Source organism: Ursus americanus, chromosome 22, assembly GCF_024610735.1.
Source record: "Ursus americanus isolate L20-20 chromosome 22, mUrsAme1.1.p, whole genome shotgun sequence".
Classification (NCBI taxonomy): Eukaryota; Metazoa; Chordata; class Mammalia; order Carnivora; family Ursidae; genus Ursus; species Ursus americanus.
Genome location: NC_142148.1, coordinates 23,871,910 through 23,892,992, shown reverse-complemented (window position 1 = coordinate 23,892,992; position 21,083 = coordinate 23,871,910). Strand labels below are relative to the sequence as shown.

General features: G+C 43.2%; 1 protein-coding gene across 5 annotated transcripts in view; it reads left to right on the top strand.

The window, feature by feature from the left end:
- ASIP (agouti signaling protein) overlaps positions 1-18,435 on the top strand; it is a 117,045-nt gene extending 98,610 nt beyond the window's left edge. For 4 of the 5 annotated variants that reach the window (XM_087853648.1, XM_087853649.1, XM_045806599.2 and 1 more), the window contains 3 exons: positions 9,660-9,828; positions 11,036-11,097; positions 14,573-18,435. In XM_087853648.1, the coding sequence (XP_087709774.1) occupies positions 9,669-9,828; positions 11,036-11,097; positions 14,573-14,749 (399 nt within the window). In that variant the 5' untranslated portion in view covers positions 9,660-9,668 and the 3' untranslated portion in view covers positions 14,750-18,435. Of the gene's footprint in view, positions 1-1,998; positions 2,309-9,659; positions 9,829-11,035; positions 11,098-14,572 lie in introns of those variants that run through there. The other variant, XM_087853651.1, reaches the window with a different exon arrangement.
- Positions 18,436-21,083: the final 2,648 nt, after the last annotated feature.

Below are 21,083 nucleotides of genomic sequence, written 5' to 3'. Positions count from 1 at the left end.
GATTTCTAATGATTGTCACAGAGCAGAATTTAGGATTTGGGATCAATCTGTCTGTGTAGAAGAGATAACCAGAAGTCCATTTATGGCAAAGCCTTCTTTTCCTTTCTAAATGTTTGAGTTTTCAGAGTGGATTCCCATTTTCACACATTTTATTGGCCCAGAGGAAAGCTCAGGTTAATATTTTCAATTGTGGATGAATCTTCTCCACTTCAGCAACATTGGACATTTATTTTGCCATTTCCATTGAAGAGACGCTAGGAGTAGGAATGGCACACTGGAGCCACTTTCAGTTTTCTTTGGTTATCTTGGAGGACTTTGTGGGATCAGAAGATCTTGACCCACTCCGGAAACACATGGGCATCTGTTTCAAAACTTTTTCTACTTTCTCTTCGAACTAATTCATACATAGTCTTAAGATTCGTTCAGCTCTGGGGCTCCTGGATGGCTCAGTCAATTAAGCGTCCAACTCTTGATTTTGGCTCAGGTCATGATTTCAGAGTCATAAGATTGAGCCCTGTAAAGGGCTCTGTGCTCAGCATGGAATCTGCTTGAGATTCTCTCCCTCTCCGTCTCCCTTTGCCCCTCCCCCTGCTTGTGCTCTCTCTAAAATAAATAAAATCTTTTTTTAAAAAAGATTTGTTCAGCTATATTTTCTTGGTTCTGCCCTTGATCCTTTTCTGCAGAATATTTCATCTGACATCAAAGCCTCTTCCTTTCCATCTGCTGTAAAGTTGTGAGCTGTAGCAGACCATCAGCCTAGCTTCAGGCCATGCTTGGTGAGTGCGGAATTTAGAAAATCAGAAGGCAGCATGATCTGGGGCAAAGAAATGGGAGAGAAGTGGTTTCTTGGAGACAAAAACAAAATCAGTGAAGTCCCCACTAAGGTCTTTGTTGAGTAATAAGCACTAAATCGGACTGAAGGGAATGATGTCAGTAGATCAAAGTAATCATTTTAGCAGCTCCTACGAGCATTGTATTCCTTGTACAATGTGGGAATAAATATCCGGGAAGCCTGGACTCTGACCCCTGTTTCAGTAGAACATGGAGACATATTTCATGCTGACAAGCAGCTGCCTGGTTGATTTGTGTCTTTTTGCTTCTTAAGGAAGAACACAGCCTTAATTAAGCCTTCTTTCAAATCCTAACTCAGGGACCCTTAGGCGGATCCTGGGCCTGCCACATGGTTCTTGATCTCTGCAGAACAGTCCTGAAGCAGGCTGTCCACCTAAGACCAAAGCCACCCATTAGAATATTGTACAATTTGGCATCTGTTAAGCATAAAAATTAGACTAGTCAATTCAGTCACAAGAGACAAATGTGTCTGTATATATAGAAACACCCTAAGAGATCAAATCGTTTTGGTATTATTAAAGAAAAAATCATTCTGACGCTTGTTAAAATACTAAGGAAGGCTTTCTTTAAGCCTATTTCAGTAGGGATGTTGCCATAATGGATGGAGATCAGGCTCAACTCCAAATGCAGCAAAGATAGTTGTGGATTTATAGCCAACGAGCAGAGTGAGGGTCAGTAGATGGAAAATTACTGAAAGGAGACACAAAGGATAGGGGGAATTCTTGCTAAACTGACCTAACAGGATTCTTGCTAAAGGCAGCCTTATACGTCAAAGATGGGGGATGAGGAACTCAATCAGATATTAGGGGTGGGGAGATTCTCACTAAATTGACGGGATTCTTACTGAAACTATGCTAGGCAGGCCAAAGACAGGATGAGGGCCAAGATGGAGGCCTAGCTGGGAAGCCTCAGAGGAGTCTAAAGTTGGATCAGGGAGAGTCTTTGTCAATATCCACAAGGTTTCTTCTCTCCTTCCCCATCCTTTCCCATTCTTCTCCTTCAATCCCACCAGCTACAGAAGAGAACGCTCTATTTCCTCAGCTGGCCCTTCCCTTATACTTTCCAGTCTCCCTCATTATTGAAAAACAGAGCTTGCAAGACTCTCAGAACTCCAGGTTCAACATCTCAACTAGCAGATGTGTCTCTGACCCGTTTCAGTTCCTAATTGCTAGGGTCAGTTTACTCCCTGCTGAAAGAGCCAAGGCCCTCCCCACTTAGGGAAACATGCTTCCCATATGTGGAGAGGCATCCCTGACAGACTCACTGGCAACATTTGTAGTCCCCACCCCTGTGGGAGACTTGTCTGTAGAGGAGAAAGAGCAAGTAGCTAAGCAAACATATCACCCTCTCCTTAGCTGGAACATTTTTAATTTATCTGACAGTCAACAACTTTCACTGATGGAACACTGAATATACAGAACTGAAGGAGTTCTAAAACCAGGGCTTGAAAAGCAAGGTAAATACTGTTTTGTTTGGTTTTGTTTATTTCTACCATAGCAAGCTGGACTGGACCAGGACAGGAGGCCCCCAAACCAACAAGTTTGTACTGTTCCTCCTTTCCACGTCAGGAAAAGATGCCAACCTTCTGTGACCCGAGTGAGGCAAACTTCGGACTGATGTCTCTCCGTGTACTCACTATTTCTGTTCTTTGGGCTGCTCTGGGTTACAGTTTCCTCAGCTATGATATGTAGTTTATTAAGAGGATTAAATGTACGTAATGTGCCTAGAGCAGAGTCTGGCATATAGCTGGTACTCAATAAACGGAAGCGATTATGATTCACATCCCTGCCTTTGTCACTAATTACTAAGTAGCAGTTTGAGTTGTCTTGCAATGGCAAGAGTAGCACAGTGGAAGAAGTTCTAGTCTTGCCTCTTACTAGTTCAAGTGTCTACTTAGGGAACCCCTTTCCTACCCTGAGCCTCAGTTGTCTTCTCTGTAGAACCAGGGTGGATGGACAAAATTAGTGTTTCTTGCACATGGCCATACATCACAATCACCTGGAAGCTTATGAAAAATATGTCTTCCAGGCTCCATTCCTGGAGATTCAGATTCAGTGGGCCTAGGAAAGGTTTGGGTTTACTTCTTGTAAAAGCTCCCCAAGAGAATGGATAAATGAATGTGATGTATTTACAGTGAAATACTAACCAGCAAAAAAAACAAAAAACAAAAAACTACTTGTACATGCAACAAAGTGGATAAAACCTCAAAAATATGTTGAGCAAAAGAAGAAATAAGTCCCGCACAAAAGATTTCATTCAGTATGATTCTATTTATTTTAGTACAAAAAAACAGAAAAAATGATTTATGGTGGTTAGAGTAAGAATAGAGGTTACCTCCGAAGGGTAAAAACAGGTATTGACTAGAAGGAGGCACAAGGGAACTTTCAGGAGTTAAAGAAGTATTCTATACCTTGGTCTGAGTAGTGGTTACATAAGTGTATATAGAAGTTAAAATTCATCAAGCTGGATACTTAAAATGTGTGCATTTTACTGTATGTAAATTGTATCTTAACACAGTATTGTGGGTATGGTGGCAAAAAGCTCCCCTGATGATTCTAATGCATAGCCAGGCTTAAGTTCCTTGGACAAGATCCTTAAAGTCTCTTCCAGTTCTAAGGCCCTAAGATCCTTTTTTTTTTTTTTTAAGATTTTATTTATTTATGTGACAGAGAGACAGCCAGCGAGAGAGGGAACAGGGGGAGCGGGAGAGGAAGAAGCAGGCTCCCAGCGGAGGAGCACGATGTGGGGCTCGATCCCAGAAAGCCAGGATCACGCCCTGAGCCGAAGGCAGACGCTTTAACGACTGCGCTACCCAGGCGCCCCAAAGGCCCCAAGATTTTTATATTCCCATCTTAGCCCCCTTGCCAGGCACTTTTACCCACAAAGTAAATGGTCTCTCTTACATTTTTTGGTCAAGCACAAGATCAAAGATATTAAGAAAAGCCAGAGTCCTATCCTAGCACTCAGATAAGGGATACTGATAAAACCCAAGAATTGTCAAATCCCCAGCATGATAGAACAAAGGCCAAGGAAAAGACATTGAACACAATCAAATTTGACTGTAACCTGTGCTGTTGGCCTGAAGGGACCAGCAAACTAAAGATTTTCTGTTGTTGGTTTTCTTTGCTACCCATTCATTCATTCATTCACCGAATATTTATTGAGTGTCTGCTATGTGCCAGGCATTGCTTAGCAGTGGGGGCAGCAAAATGAATATGACAACAAGGTCCCTACCTTCTGGGAGTTTAATTTCTACAAGAGAAGGAAAGCCATTATGAAGATAAACATAGATAATTGCTAATTTGTAAGAGCTATGAAGGAAATGGTTGTTGGGATAGACAGAAACTGAAGAAAGGACACTTTCAGATAAAGTGGTCAAAGAAAGAGGTGATATTTGTACAAAGATCCAAAGGTTGCCAATGATTCAGCCATGTGAAGAGCTGAGGGAATCAAGTTAGGCCAGGGAATGAATAGTTAGGGTTAAGGGAATGACAGGTGTAAAGGCCCTGAATTAGGAAACAGTTTAGCACATTCTAGGACCAGAAAGGAGTACAATATGTTTAGAATATAGTGATTGAGCAGGAAAGTCTATCAGATGAGTCCAGAGAGCGTAACAGGGCTTTGTAGGAAATTTTGATTTTATTTCAAGAACAAAGGGAAGCTCTAAAAGATTTTAAGCAGGGAGTGATGTGTGATTTGAATCATGCCTCCCTTCCCCAATCACTCTGGCTACTATTTGGGTGGAACTGGACAAGAAAGGAGGCAGGACGTCAATTAAGAGACATTCACACATGGGGCGCCTGGGTGGCTCAGTCATTAAGCGTCTGCCTTCGGCTCAGGTCATGATCCCAGGGACCTGGGATCCAGCCCCACATCAGGCTCCTTGCTCAGCTGGGGAGCCTGCTTCTCCCTCTCCCACTCCCCCTGCTTGTGTTCCCTCTCTCGCTGTGTTTCTCTGTCAAATAAATGGAATCTTAAAAAAAAGAGAGAGAGAGACATGCACGCACACACACACACGAGACATTCACAGTTGTCTAAGGCTTGGCTTAGGGTAGATTTGGCTAGCAGTTCGGCAGGGATGCTGAACCTCTGGGACAGGGTTACCAAAGCCAGAGCAAGAACTAACTACGAGGTTGGTGAATTCCTCATGCTCTGTTGGCCTTGTCTTTCTAATGTTTTCCCCACGTGTTATGAATTAGGTTAATTAAATGATCTCTTGGAATGTTGGGCTCAGTCCCCGAAGTGCCTTTCTTCAGGCCCTTTCCATCAGTCCCTTCTTTCCTTTTGGTGTCCCATCCCCACCATCCCCACCCTCAGCAAAATTTGCTCTCCTAACACCATGTCCCAAAGTTCTCTGGACCCTGCTTTCTTTGGTTCTCCCTCTCTTGCCCTTCTCAGAGGTCTGCCTAATCCTGTAACACTAACTGCCATGGGAAGGCTTCCTTCCCATGGCATGCAAAAAATATTTGTTGCTTGATTGGCTATTCTAGGAGAAAGCTAAGGAGATAAAACATATTGACACCTTCATAGTACCCCAGAAATTACCTCACTGATGAGCCTGAGGGAACATTAAGGAATGAGCCGATAGCCCTAATGGAGCCTCCTAAGCTCAGCACAGCCAGGCACTTGTCGTGGATGCCTATCGCCTGTTGCTCAGATGGGTAAAGATGTGTAGGGTGGTAGGATCTTATGCAGCTGCTGAGCATCTTACGTGAGCAATCTAGGTAATTGCGAATAAGAGATATTTCTCCTCCGGCTCTGACCTTCAGTGTTTGGTATAGCTCATCTGGCTGAGAAACAAAACTATAACAAAAATTGTGTGCTACCTCTCCCAGGTTTTGGCATATCAGAAACAGTGGCTGATGAACCAGAAGGATTAAAGGCTTTGAGAACTTTCCAGGGCAGAGAAGCGTAAAAGAAATATATGCTATGAGAAAGCCCTACGTTTTGGTGACAGGGCAGTAGGTGCTAAGAGCAAGCTGTACCTTGAATTTGAGGTACAAAGGAGGAGGAAGGTCCTGCAAATTCCACAGCCTCATTGTCACAAATCAAATATAACTCTCCATCCATCTTCTTTAAATCTTTTGATGTTATGTCAAATAGTGTTATTTTATTTCTATCATCTTTCATTTTTTATTACAAAGTAATAACATTCTTTTTTTTAAAGATTTTATTTATTTATTTGAGACAGAGAGAAGAAGGGGGGGAGCAGAGGGAGGGGAAGAAGCAGACTCCCCACTGAGCAGGGAGCCCGATATAGGGCTTGGTTCTAGGATCCTGGGATCATGACCTGAGCTGAAGGCAGATGCTTAACCAACTGAGCCACCCAGGAGCCCCAAAGTAATAGCATTCTTGAAAAGGAAATTCAAATACAGAAGTACATGAAGAAGTGCATGTCTCTACCTCACTCCCCATCCTCAATTCCACTCCTAAGAAATATTCATTATTGGGGTGCCTGGGTGGCTCAGTTGTTAAGTGTCTGCCTTCTGCTCAGGGTGTGATCCCCGGCATTCTGGGATCAAGCCCCACATCGGGCTCCTCCGCTGGGAGCCTGCTTCTTCCTCTCCCACCCCCCTGCTTGTGTTCCCTCTCTCACTGGCTGTCTCTCTCTCTGTCAAATAAATAAATAAAATCTTTAAAAAAAAGTATTCATTATTAAAATTTTAATGTGTATCCTTCCACTCTTTTTTTTTTTTTTTGCATATGTAAGCATATTTACATTTGAGGGAGTTTTGATATTGGTCCACAAATGGAACCATAGTGTTTATATTCTTTGGTTTGTTTCATTATTATATTTCTTTATTTTATACCAGTACAGGAATGATATGTCCCTTCCAACAAGCACACTTTCCCAAGTATAGAACTCAATTATTGCCTGAACAGAAAAAAAAAAAAAAAGACAGTATCCTCTGTTCTCATGTGCCTGTGGTTCTGGATAAGCCCCACTCCGGTTGCAAAGAAGGGGTTCTGAGCTTTTTAGGGACCAGAGACCCCTTATAGTTCCAGAGAAAGCTATGGACCTTCTCCCCAGTAAAAATGCACATATAGGCAAAGGTTTGCAGACAGTTTCAAGGTTAAGATTCCCTCCTGCTTTAATTTCCCTTTCTTCCCAAGTATACGTTTTGTTTGAAAAGATTGATCAGGGTAGAGTCTGCCTCCAGCACCACTGGCCTATATGAGATGCTCCTCCATGTTAGGCCTCTACAATACACTACTTTGCCTCTGGCCACTTTTTTCCTCCACCGGCATGAGCTTCACCCAGAACCCCATGTCCCTGGTAATTAGTGCTTGGCCAGACTGGTAGAAGCCACTATTTCAACCAAAAGAGCCCAGTCACCTTCCCAGCAATACTAACTTGCTGGCTTCCCAGACACCCTAGGTCCCCTCACTGATGCCACAAGCAAAACCCAAGGTTGGGAAATTATAATCCTTTCCTTTGCTTTGGGGACCAAGGCCTTGACCCTAAAGGATTAAGATATCGGGCTATCCCCAGTCCCATAGCTAAGGGGATGTCTGCAGTGCACAGGGAGTGTGCACTCTATACTGATATACCATCTACTCATTTTATCATACTCAGAGATGATCTAGATACTGTTGTCTCCCATAGTCCCTCAATTAGAGCCCTTACACATTAGCACCTGTGTACTCATGTAACACGCATACGTAAACATGTGCACACACACATCAGCAAGACTCCTGAGATACACAGCTAATTGCATCTAGCCATGACTTTCCATGCCCTCTTTTCCAGGGTTTACTCAGATTCAGTCACATTCATGCTTTTGCAAATCCCTTAACTGTTAAGGATATACAAATGGCCTTAACAAAATCTTTGTACAATTGTTTAACCTGCTCCAAAGTCCAGGAAGCAAGAATCAGAAATCACTGATTCATAGGATTTTAGAATAGAAAGGTCTTAAGATTCTTTCATTCATTAAACAAATCTTTATTAAGTTTCAACTCTGTGCCTCATAATGTGTACTAAGTCATGTAGTCCTATCCTCTCTTTTTACAGAAGAGAAAGCAGAGGCCCAGATGGGCCAGGGTTGCATAGTCACTTAAATGGCAGGTACATCCAGGTGACCTAACTCCCCTTTCTGGATTCTTTATATCCACCATGCTGAACAGAAACTCATCTTAAATCCTAAGCAGTAACTTAAACCAGATGACGAATTTACGAGAAGGAATTGTCTCCAGTGACACCACAGATCAAAGAACAGTCTTCACCATGTCAGAATGGAAGGACAAATTATTCTTGAGAAACACAACTGCACAGGTAGTCATTGCTATCAGCATTATTATCTGTATTAATTAGCAGGGAGTGTGTGTCCCATGTTGAGTAGTAACGACAATGAGGGTTTATACAGATCCATAATCCTTTATCTGAAATTGCAAAATCCCCAAAGTCTGAAAACTGTCAGAGTTCTTTATTCTTTTGGCAGCAAAACCTGACCTTTCCTGAAGTTTCTTGGCAACAAAACCTATCTTCAATTGATGCAAATCAATTCATAGTCTTTGTTTATCTTGTTTATTATGAATATTCTCACATTTTTGCTGCAGGAGTATAAAAATTCTTATTATGGGTGCTCCCAGACCCCTTGTATGTGGTTTAATATAGTATATAGATGATATTAGTTTTCTAAAATCCACAAAATTCTGAATTCTAAAAAAAAAAAGAAAAAAAATCTGACCCTGAGGATGATAATACAACTAGGCATTACAGGCCTGTATTACTTTTAGAATATACATATCCCTCCCCAGGATTGGTGCAAGGAGTACTCACTCTTTGCCCTCTCCCAACACACAAATAAGATTAATTCCACTGAGATTTCACCCTTCTCAGACTCGATTTAGTTATATAGTTCCACTAAATTACTTAGGTTCTAAGAAATTGTATTTTATTAATTGTAGTTTATTAGGCTGGGAGGAGTAGGCTAGAAATTGCCAGGCTGCTGTAAGGGGAGCCCAGGAGTGGGCAGGACCAGCATGAGCAGATTGTTTTTATTCTCTTCTCACCCGCCGTGCTTTATGGCAGAGTAGAGAGAACTTTGGAAAAGCAGCCTCAGTTTTTTCCCAGACTGGAGAGAACAATGCTCAGAGCAGGGAAGGAGTGGGGATCCCACACTCAGAGAAGGTGAAGACGCTACTGAAGCTTTGAGCCCTGATTAAGCCAAACGGAGGATTCATGGGAAGAAATCCACTCTGGGATCTGTCTGCTTCATCAAAATCCAGCTAGCAATAAGTCAGTAAATGCAGTTAGCCCATGTCAACAGGTCCATCCTTCTCACACAAACCAGACCTGCATCATTCCCTCTGGCCATGGGAATACAGCATATGCAACAACATACACCCTTGTCTGAAGGTGCCATTTATCACTGCCTCTTTCTCAGGGTCTTATGAGCTTTATCATCTGCACCTTAGTAAAACCTCTGCCACTGTGAGGCACTACTGGGGACCACTCAACAACTCTGCCAGGCCTAGGGTCTCCTGGGCCACTGACTTAAAAAAAAAAAAAATCACCTCACCCTCTGGATGACAGAGACCAATTGCAATGCATTCCTTTTCTCTTTGCTTCATTCTCCCTCCTTTCCTTGTCTCTCTTCCTCTCCCTATCTCTCCTTTTCTCTCTTCTTCCTTCATCAGCTCCCCTTTCCTGTCCTAAGCCTTGGTAGTCCTCCAACTCCACTGGGACACTTACAAAATGGAGTCAGAGCACCAGCCCAAAGAAACACAAGGAAAGCAAGAGGGGACATTCTCTTGCCAGACCCCTGGCCCACCAGCCTGACTGCCTTCTCTGTCCCACTCAGGCCTCCAGGATGAATATCTTCCACCTACTCCTGGCCACCCTGCTGGTCTCCCTGTGCTTCCTCACTGCCTACAGCCACCTGGCACCTGAGGAAAAGCCCGGGGATGACAGGAGCCTAAGGAGCAACTCCTCCGCGAACCTGTTGGATTTCCCTTCTGTCTCTATTGTAGGTAAGTAGTATGTCTTGGTGCCTAGTCTCTGGATTCTGGACCGCGAAAGGAGGCTACAGGATTCATTGACACGTCAGAGCTCCTTTGTGCTTATTCTTCAAAGTAATCCTAGAGGAACAAAGTATTCCTTGACTCACATGGTTTTAAAAAGCCCTGCATACCACCAATCAAATATGCAGCTTTGCATGTTAGAGGCTCTGAGAACCCCTGAAGTCAAGACACTTCATGAATTTGGCTTAACTTAGCATTTCTGAAACTTATTGAATCACAGAACTGTCAACAGTAAAAATGGTAGAAAATGCTGCGGAATATAACCGAGTAGGGGATGAACTAGTCCTTTCAGGGTTAAGAATTGAGAAAGACTGCTCAGGGGGGAATATCAGGAACATTACAGCCTGGCATCGAACATCTTCTAGTTCAACTTCATCTGATAAAAATAATAGTAACACATATACTCCTTGTGTGCTAGGCACTGGAAAGTGAGTACTGTTTTTATTCCTATTCACAGTTGAGGACGTTGAGGCTTAGCAAAGTTAAGTCACTAACATGAGATCACACAGTTCTTAATTGGCAGAGCCAGAATTTAAACCCAGGTGTTTAATTCCAGAACCCAAGCTGTAAACTAATGTCCCTCACTGCCTTGCCTCTCACTTGGAAGAGAGAATGTTCTAGATGTATCAGGGAAGTAAGTATCACCTTTGATCACCTTTGATGTGCCAGACTTCTCACTTTATAAACATACATTTTTCATCCTCAAGACAACCCTGCAAGGTGGATATTATAGTCCTATTTACAGAGAAAACTGGATCTTAAGAAGATTAAGTAGGTTGCCTAAGGAAACACAGCTGTTAAATGGCAGAGTCAGGATTCAAATCAGGTGTGCCAGGCTCCATAGCTCTGAGAAATGAAAAATCGGAATACAGGAAACATAGGTCCATCCATGTACATGACACAGCATTTTTCAGAGCCTTCCTGGATTTCCTCTTTGCCTTCCCTCAGAGGACACTTTTCTTTCAGTCCCTGGCTCCAGGTCACCAGCCAGGCTAACAAGAACCTGCTGGCCTCAGTTTCAAGTTGTTCTTCATCCAGCCAACCCTTCTTCTCGCCCACCCTGAGACTTCCTGGAGCCCCCTCCGGTTCCTCCCACTTTACTGCAGCTCCTGGCCTCCAGAAACATCTGATTTTCTCCTTCTGTCTCTATTTGAAGCGCTGAACAAGAAATCCAAAAAGATCAGCAGAAAAGAGGCGGAAAAGAAGAGATCTTCCAAGGTAGGACTGGGAGTTCTCACTGGGGTGGGACCAGACTTAAAAGGGAATTCTAGCTAGGAACTAAATGAAAAATTTTCCATCCTTACATGAACAAAAGAAGCTGAAAGCTATCTAAAGGCTTCCTGGCCTCAAGCCCTGAATCAGAGCCCCCACAGAAGCCCAGAGAGCTAAGGTTCACTAAGCAAAATAACTTACCTGCTAAAAAGCATCTTGTTATACAAGCTAGCCCTCTGACTGAAATGTCACCATCACTTATTCTTTTGAATGAATGCACTGTTTCCTAAGGCTCAGTTATATCAGAACCACTTCCCACAATTTTTTTTTTTTTTTGAAAGCTTTTATGTTTAAGTAATCTCTACACCCAGCGTGGGGCCTGAACTCACAGCCCTGAGATCAAGAGTCACATGCTCCACTGACTGAGCCGGCCAGGCGCCCCCCAAAATTTTTGCCATAACCGAGTTTCACTTATTTACTTAATATATTTGTTTAAAATTAAAACTCAAGGGACGCCTGGGTGGCTGAGCCAGTTGAGTGTCTGCCTTCTGCTCGGGTTGTGGTCCTGGAATCCTGGAATGGAGTTCCACGTGGGGCTTCTTGCTCAGCGGGGAGCCTGCTTCTCCCTCTGCCTGCCCAATCCCCCTGCTTGTGCTCTCCCCCCTTCTCTCTCTCTGACAAATAGAAAAATCTTTAATAAAAAAACAAATTTATTAAATTAAATTAAATTAAAACTTAAGGGGCACCTGGGTGGCTCAGTCGGTTAAGTGTCTGCCTTCAGCTCAGGTCATGATTGCAGAGTCCTGGGATGGAGCCCCAGGGGGGGCTCCCTGCTCAGTGGGGAGTCTGCTTCTTCCTCTCCCTCCCCCCACTTGCGCACTCTCTCTCTCTCTCAAATAAATAAATAAAATCTTTTTAAAAATTAAATTAAAACTTAAAAAATATATAACTATGATAGAAAATCAATATTACTTGCCATAAATATAAGGTAGCCACAAAAATAAGTATAAAGAAAATGAAACATTGTTAGTGGATTTTAGCTGATGGTGTTGCCTGCCAAATTCTCTAAAGCTGAGGCTTGTTCTCTGTGTTAAAAGTCAGATTAGAAAGTGCTGGGAAAGGGCGCCTGGGTGGCTCAGTCAATTAAGTTTAAGTGTCTGCCTTCTGCTCAGGTCCTAATCCTGGTCCTGATCCCAGAGTCCCAAATCAAGCCCCATATCCTCGGGACAGGCTCCCTGGTCAGTGGGGGATCTGCTTCTCTCTCTCCCTCTGCCATTCCCCCTGCTTACGCTCTCTCACTTTCTGTCAAATAAATTAATAAAATCTTAAGAATGGGGCGCCTGGGTGGCTGAGTCTTAAGCGTCTGCCCTCCGCTCAGGGCATGATCCCAGCGTTCTGGGATCGAGCCCCACATCAGGCTCCTCCACTGGGAGCCTGCTTCTTCCTCTCTCACTCCCCCTGCTTGTGTTCCCTCCTCGCTGGCTGTTTCTATCTCTGTCAAATAAATAAATAAATAAAATCTTTTAAATAAATAAAATAAAATAAAATCTTAAGAAAAGAAGGAAGGGAAGGAAGGAAGGATGGAAGTGTTGGGAAAGCATAAATGATACATTGGCACCAAACAGAGCCGTTAAAGTTGAAAGAGATTGAAAAAAAGAATCCTTTCTCACTATGTGACTTAACGTCATTTAATACTCGTGTACCACCTAAAATCATACTACCATGGCACAGGTCCCCACACTGTGGGAAATACTAGATTAAGGCATTGTTGAAATGCACACATTATTCCTGTCTTAGACCTGGCACTGTGATCTTGAGAAAGTCCCTGCTCCTCCCTAGACCTTCTGTAAACAAGCAGATCAGATAATTGACCTATAAGAATACATAATTAATAAATATATTTGCATGCTAGGTATGGGGACTACAGAAGTGAACAAGAGAGATATATCCCCACTATCGTGGAATTTACATCTTGTGGGGAAAATAGACAAACAGCAAGTAAGCCAATAAATAGGTAAAATAAATTCAGATGATGATAAACACTATAAAGGAATTAAAGTGTGGTAATTAAAGTGAAAGGAAGAGTGGTCTCAGAAGCCCTCCCCAAGGAAGCAGCACTTACATACTGAAAAATTCAGTAATCTCAAGCAGCAAGTCCCAACAGAAATACAATGTGAAGGGCACCTGGGTGGCTCAGCTTGTTAAGAGTCTGCCTTAGGCTTAGGTCATGATCCCAGGGTCCCAGGATCAGCCCCACACTGGGTTTCCTGCTCAGTGGGGAGCTTGCTCCTCTCTCTCCCTCTGCTACACCCCCTGTTTGTGGTCTCTCTCTTCCATATAAACAAATTAAATCTTTAGAAAAAAATAAAATACAGTGTGAGAGCTACATATATAAACTTAAATTTCCTAGTAGCCACATTTAAAAAAAGTAAAAAGAAGTACATGTAATTAACTTTAGTAATATTTTATTTAACCCAATATATCCAAAATATTATCATTTTGATATGTGACCAGTATAAAAAGAGAGAGATTTTACATTAATATGTGTGTGTGCTAGGTCTGAAACCTGGTGGTGCGTTCACAGTACATCTCAATTCTTATGCTAATTTTTAATAAAGTCAACTGTGCTAACAAAAAAAATGTTTAAAGAAAAATTTTTACACTGCTTCTATTTAAAAATGTAAATTAAAATTAAATAAAATTTGAAGATTCATTTCTTCAGTTGCACTAGACACATTTCAAGTATATGGCTAATGGCTACCTGGATTGAACAGCACCGCAACGAATGGTTTCAGGAAAGTGGGTAACCAGTTCAGAAGCCCTGCAGCAGGAACTCATTTTCTGCGTTCGTCAGGTGCACGGAAAGAAGGCAGTGTGGCAACAACAGCTCAGCTCAGCTCAGAGAGGTGGGCGAAGCCAAACCTGAGGGCCTCAAGAGCCAAAGTGAAGTTTATGGTTTATTCTTAAAGCTCAAAGAAAAGCCACCGGGGGTTTTAAGCCAGAGTGGTTGCCTTCATAGGTCTTCAGAGAGGCCCGTTTGGTGCAACGGAGGCTGGACTGTAAGTGGGGCAGAGCAGCAGACCAAAGATAGTGGGCCTGGCCTAGGATGGCGAGGTGGTGAAGAAGTGGGTGGATCCGGATTCAATGTGAAGGCAGAGATTGGGGATACACTGGAAGGGGGAAGACACAGATGTGGTTAAAACTCTAGAACTGAGTGGGATCCCCTCGGGAGAACAGTGGGCCAAGCCCAGCCAGGTAAGTAAATGTTAATGGGTTTGGAGGCGGGGGGGGGGGGGGGTTGGATGACTGGGGGAGACAGGGACCCGTGGGGCTCCCCGTGGGCATGAAGTCCAGGAGACAGTGGGACAGCGGGTGCAGGTGTTTGGTCTGGGGCCTCCACTGCCCAAGGAGTTCCCAGGCAGACGTGAGGACGGGTGGGGTGGGCATGGCCGTCTTGGGCAGCCCCGGCGTTTCCCCGCAGAAAAAGCCTTCCAGGAAGAACGTGGCTCGGCCCCGGCCCCCGCCACCCACCCCCTGCGTGGCCACTCGTGACAGCTGCAAGCCGCCGGCGCCGGTCTGCTGCGACCCCTGCGCCTCCTGCCAGTGCCGCTTCTTCCGCAGCGCCTGCGCCTGCCGAGTGCTCCGTCCCGACTGCTGAGCGCCCCCAGCCGCCTCCAGGGCGCGGGTGATTTCTAATAGGACCCGGCGCGGGCAGTTACTTAGGTTGGGGCGGAGTTCCCGGGAGGCGGGACTTCAAGAAACCTTGGCTTGGGCAGGGCTAAAACCCAAATATATGTAGGCTGCTCCGAGGTATGTGGCTGTTTCTTTAAAGGACCCCAAAGATCCTTTCCCTTCCTCCTGGCCCCTTCACCGCAGAAGACCCGTGGACTGCGCAGGCTCTATCTCCTGGGCCTGGGAAACCCGATTTCCCCGGCCCTGCGGCTGCACTCTCCTTAAGCGCGGCTCTGCTTCCCTGCCCGAGACAGATGTTACTCCCTACCTTTAACCCTGGGAACACACGAAGCTGCCGGTCAGCAGCTGGCTATGAAGGCTCACACGTGAGCGGTGTCTTTCCACAACGTCAGCTTTTTCGGTTATAAGGCAAGGTTAACAATTATAAAGCAGGTTCAGTATCCTAAACGCAGTAACATTTCACCGCCTGTTTAACTTGTTTTCTTAAAGGTCACAAAAAGCAAAGCACAAGTCACACAACAAAAAAATATAGAACAGAGGACAGGAAATTAACAGTCCAAAGGTGAAAATCTGTGAGGGAGCAGTTGAGATAAGGCCGCACTCGGGTCTGGGTCAGCTCTTGGCACTTATTGCTTGTTATGTTCAAGCATAACACAACAAGAAAGATCTCTGTTCTTTTGGACATCAATCAGGCAGCGTCAGCAGCAGCTGCCTTCTTGAAGTGATCAGACATAGAGGTCAGTGTCTGAGGAGTCTGAGTTTGCTGCAAATATCCTTTCTTTTAAAGGGAGTTAATCAGTCTTGAGCCTTTGCAGACTTCCTCTGTTTCCCTTGGTTATCGCTTCTGAGTGTGTCAAAAGCTGGTGCTGGTCTCAGTGATATCTGGTCTTAGCTACAATGCCCTTAGCTGCTTGCGTCATTGCTTGACACAGGCCCCAGCTTGACATGAGTGACTCCATCTTACTCTCTGCATTCTACCCCGAGATTCCTCATGACAAATCTGTGAGGGTCATACAGGAATCAAATACGTCTTAAACTAGGTCAGCAGTACTAGTTTGCTAACCTGGAAGAAGGTAAATCCAAATCATTCAATTGTGTTTTCAATGAGAATCAAACAAAATCAAATAAATCTCAAATCCTACGAAATATCAATTGACCTAAAACAAAGATCACATCAAATCCAAACAAGTTAGATACATTAAACTGAATCAAAGCAAAATTAAGTAAGGATTAAATTTAAAAACTCTAACTCAAAGTCGCATCTAAGAATTAAGTCAAAAAGAAGAAAAACTAAATTTAAACTTTATTAAGTTAACAAGTCAACAAAGCAGTCAAATAAATGAAATAAGAATCACATTGCCAACTATAGGCAGATAAAAGTACAAAAATACGTATGGAATCTTCAACATAGGCTCTTGGCACATCTAGAAAAGAACGATGAGGGTATGGTTAATCAGTCTTTTTGTAATTTTTCCTACTTAAGCTTGAGAGTGCATGACACTTTGATAGCATGTTTAATAAGATATATAACAAAAATAATAGCTAAACCAATAGGAGGATTTTCCTAATGGCTTGCAAAACGTGTAGAGACAGAATTACTTTAAGTATTTTAAAGGATTATGGTCAGACCATGAACCAGAACAAATCATGTGTTTGAAGGGTTTTGTTAACAACTCTAGAAAGGAGTTGTTAGGAAAATTTATTATATAAGTTTTGTATATTTTTGTTCAACGCAACTAAGTTGGTGTTAATGACTGCCGAAGCTGCTTGAATGGCCTGTGTAGCATGCTCAAAGTGGGTTAGCTTGTTGGTCAAGGTTTTATGGGTTGCTTTGAGCCCTTCTAAGTTTTCACCTAAAAGTTTATCAATTTTGTTAATTTTCACCCAAGGTATTTCTGTTACTTTAGTCTAAGATGTTTTAAAAATTTTATATGAATATTCTGAGACAAAGGTACCCATTTTGGTAACATTACTAAATGTTACAATAATAGCATACAGTCTTTTCACACACTCACTGTCTATGGTTATGATAGTATCATTCATTCTACCATGATTAAAGAACATGACCTCTGAGGGGCACCTGGGTGGCTCAGTCGGATGGACAGCTGACTCTTGATTTCAGCTCAGGTCATGATCTCAGGGTCCTGGGATAGATCCCCAGTTGACCTCCATACTCAGTGGGGTGTCTGCTTGAGGATTCTCTCTCTTCCTCTCCCTCTGCCCCTCCCCCTGCTCACATGCTCTCACTCTCTCAAATAAATAAATCTTAAAAAAAAAAGTACATGACTCTAAGAAGTTATTAGTACAAGTTATCCAGTTAAAGTGTCCCGTGTCCAAAAGTAAATTTTCAATGGATGTTCTTGTTAAAGGAAAAAGATTAGCATTGATTTCCAGTTCATGGCAGGAATAATATGTGTTATTAGACCCTTGAAATACCATCTCTTTTGATAGTAAATATCATTAATCCATGAGGGTGTACGTGTTGCCAGTAGTGCTGTACTATAATGTATTTGTTGTGGTACAGCGTAGGTATCATATGCTAATAAGCTCTGCCCCCTAAAAATCTTAATGAAAGTTTACATTGTCCTGTATTGTCACAACCTGATGGTCTGAAGGTATCTAATTGTAAGAGAGACTCCATCCAGTCAGAAGAATAGTTTTTCCTGTTACAATAATGCTTCTGATATCATTTCATGCTCCAGTAGGTTATTGATTCTGCAACAATTATTTTTTAGTTGTTCTCTTGTGTAGAAATGTCTAAGGTTAAGTGAATTTTGCTGGAGGGCCTGAACTTTATGGTCAATGTTATAATTAAATTCCAGTTGGTGGGCATGATAATCATGCATGGTTGAGACAATGGAATGTGGTTCTCTGAATGCTGAGGAGATCTTGGAACTTAAACGTCCTATTGGACTTAGTAGGGGTTCACATATTTTTTAAATGCGGATAGCTCCTGCTTAAGAGTCTGGATGTCTGCTTTCTGAATTCCAGAGATAGTTAAGTTGGAGGTAATGCCTAGCCCTACCCAGGATTGTAGGCTTTCTAAGTCTAATCCTATTGAGGAATGGTTGGTTGGGCCATTCATGGACGGTTGTTCCTAGCTCTGTAGCATAAATTTTACATTCGGGTTATATATAGAACAAATTGAGTTCCTTTTGGAAGGTTATTTCCAATATCTGTGGCATAGGTTTGTATACAATTCTCAGAGGGTTAAGTAATTAGGTTTAAACATATTTGGCTTGAGTTTTGGTGTTGTGTTGGTAATGCCATGTGTCCATTGTGGCTTCCAGTGGAAAATTCTCATACAGTATGTAGTATTCCGACATCCTCTCTCAATAATACATGGGCCTGAACTATTGGGTAGTACACCACATTTGTCAAATGTGACTCTTTTAGCTATGTAAATTGGTATAGATTAATCAGTTCTGGTTATATTCTCATAGTACAGTGCTGTGCTGACCATGTGTTTTACGTGCCTTGTGCATCCAATGGCTGGATCAATGAAAAGAAATATTGTTGCATACCTGGATCAATATGTGTCACTAAATTTGCATTAAAATAAATCCCCAATGTTTCCCACCATGCTGGTGATTTTCCTTGGATAATTGAGGTTTTATTAACCAACAGATAATAAAAATGTATTGAACCTAATTGTTATAATGGATATATTGGTATGATCTCTTCCTTTGTTATGTTGTGTAGGTTGACTTTTTGATAAGAAGGTAGCATTGTGTGTGCCAATCATATTAAGTAATTTGCAGAAAGATGTGTCATAGTTAGGAATGGTGTTGGAGCAATTAAGTTGTGTCTTATACCCTATAGGTGTGAAAGGACCTAAGGTGACTGGACTTACAGCTGCAATGCCCTTAGCTGTTTGCGTCATTGCTTGACACAGTTCCCTGACTGACATGAGTGACTCCATCTTGCTCTCTACACTACCTCCAAAACCAGAGAAGGCAGACTAACTAGGCAGAAAAGTAAACATTAAGGAGCCTCCAGTCTTTTACCCTTTCCCCCTCTTTTAAGTAGCTTCTCTGACCCCTCCCCCCAAAAAAACAAGAAAGGCTAAAACTCCATGCACAGTCTCACTGAGCTTTCTGTCTTAGGGGGTCTACAGATAGAAATTGGGGTGACTGGTTTTGACATGGGTCCCTGCAGCCAGAAGTCTCTGGCCTGAGGATCCTAGAGTTTTAGGAGACTCCTAATCAAAGGTACCACTTGTGCCCACTCCTTCCTTTCTCCTAGAGGTTTACAGAAGTTCTGGGGCCAGAAGGAATTTCTCCCACTCCCAGGCAAAATGAACACTGACCATTGGTCCCAGGCATTTTTAACTCCGATGATCCACAGTGTGTACTCCCAAATAAGAAGCAGGAGTTCAGGAATACTTCCTCATTCCCCACCCAGCTCTGTCAGCCCAGTAACCAGGCAATGAGCCTAGGCTTGGTGAGCTGGCAGCATCCTTTGTCCTGGTTTATCAGAGGGCCCTGTCACCTAAAATGTCTCAAGCTGTTGCCTGAAATTCTGTCCTTAGAGATTCTTTTAATCTGTGAGAAACTGAATGCAGCATTGTATCTTTAGAAGGACCCTGGAAGCAGGAGCACCCGAGATACTAGGAGAGAGAGGATAGAGGTGGGAGCAGGGTCTATGAAGGACCAACCAAGGTCAGGGGTCACATGGAAGCTTGAGGGGCAAGGGCTCCAAATGACATCATCTACTTTGCACTGCATGGCTGGGGGCATCCCTGCCACTAGGAAGAAAAGCTGAGCTGTCACCTATCAGTGCTCCCCGGCAACTGGAGCTCTTCCAACAAGAAATCAGTATAAGCAAGAAAGAGGAAGCAGCAAACAATGGTGGCCTAAGAAGAGGATTTTTCAAAAGTCTGAGCGCAAGAAAGATCCTATGAGACAGAATAATGTGGAGCAATTGCCTCAGCCCTGATAACTACCATGTTTCTTTGTCCTTAGACATGAGGATAGTGGGGCTCAAGGATGAGCACAAATGAGGCCACCTCTCCTGGCCCACTTGTCTATTTGGAACCCTCTGTCTTTCAAAGACCTTAAAACTCCCTCCTTTCTAAGGACCTTTTCCCAACTAGAGACCCAGGCTGTGCCTGTAGTGATATAGCTAGTATGGAACGGAGGAGGCAAACCCCAGACCCGGACTGGATAGAGCAATAAGCACCTGGATAGAGCACGAGAAAAAAGGTGGACACTCCAGGCTAGCCTGGTGACACAGTTCCGCACACTGAGTAAGCATCTGTGTTTCTCTGGGCTTCCATTTACTTGTGTGTAAAATGGGAAATAATTACTTTTGCTGTTCTCATTATAAATCTGAGATATTGATGCTTCCTATACCTTAAAAAGGCAAGAAACACACATATACACAGAAAAGCTGTCAGTTTCTTGTTTTGTTTTGTTGTTTAGGCTTCAAACCCACAGGGCAAGAACCTTTTGTTCATTGTACGACAGCTGCCAGTGAGTAAATGTCACCAGTAATGAGAACACTGGGAACATATTGCAGCTGCTGCTCCTGTGTTTTCCAGACATTGCTCACCAGCCAGGCACCATTTGGCCCCTAGGAGTGAGGCCAGGGATGCAAAGCCAAAGATCCAGTCCATTAGTGACAAAATCACTTGGCTGCTGGGTCTGGACAACTACACGGAAGACCAACCCATTCACTCATTTAGCAAATGTATGTTGAGCACCTATTACGTGCCAGGCATTGTCAGGTGCTATGAATACTATGACCATTGTCCCTTATTAGAGGCTAGAACCATTGTTAGCATGTGGGGTCTATTCCCTCAGACTCTCAGTTCTCATTTCTGTTGTCTCGGATCCCTAGTAAGTTATTTACACACCCAACTGCTCCTTGAGATCCTAAGCTTGAGATCCTAAGATTCCTCCACCTTTTCAGAATTCTTCCTCAAACCTTAGGGTCCTGATAGCGTGGTTCTGAGCTTCTGAAAAACCCTATCTGAATGACCAGAACTGAAACATATCCATGGCTCAGACCTATGATTACAGCACTGTGAAGATCTGCCCCTCCCCAAGTTAACACAGCATCATTCATTCATCCTCCCCTCCGTGACCCATACACACATCCTCTTTCTCTCTTTCATACACACACAGGGTGAACTCTGTCCTGGGAAGATTTGTTCTATTTTTGTGGCTATTGATTCAGAATAATTTCTTCATCTAGGGCATGGCCTTAAACTTGTGCCCAAAGTTCTCACAATATAGCCTAGAGCACGTTATTGACTTCTTGATGGTACTACCACTTTCCCATTTGCAAAATGAAGA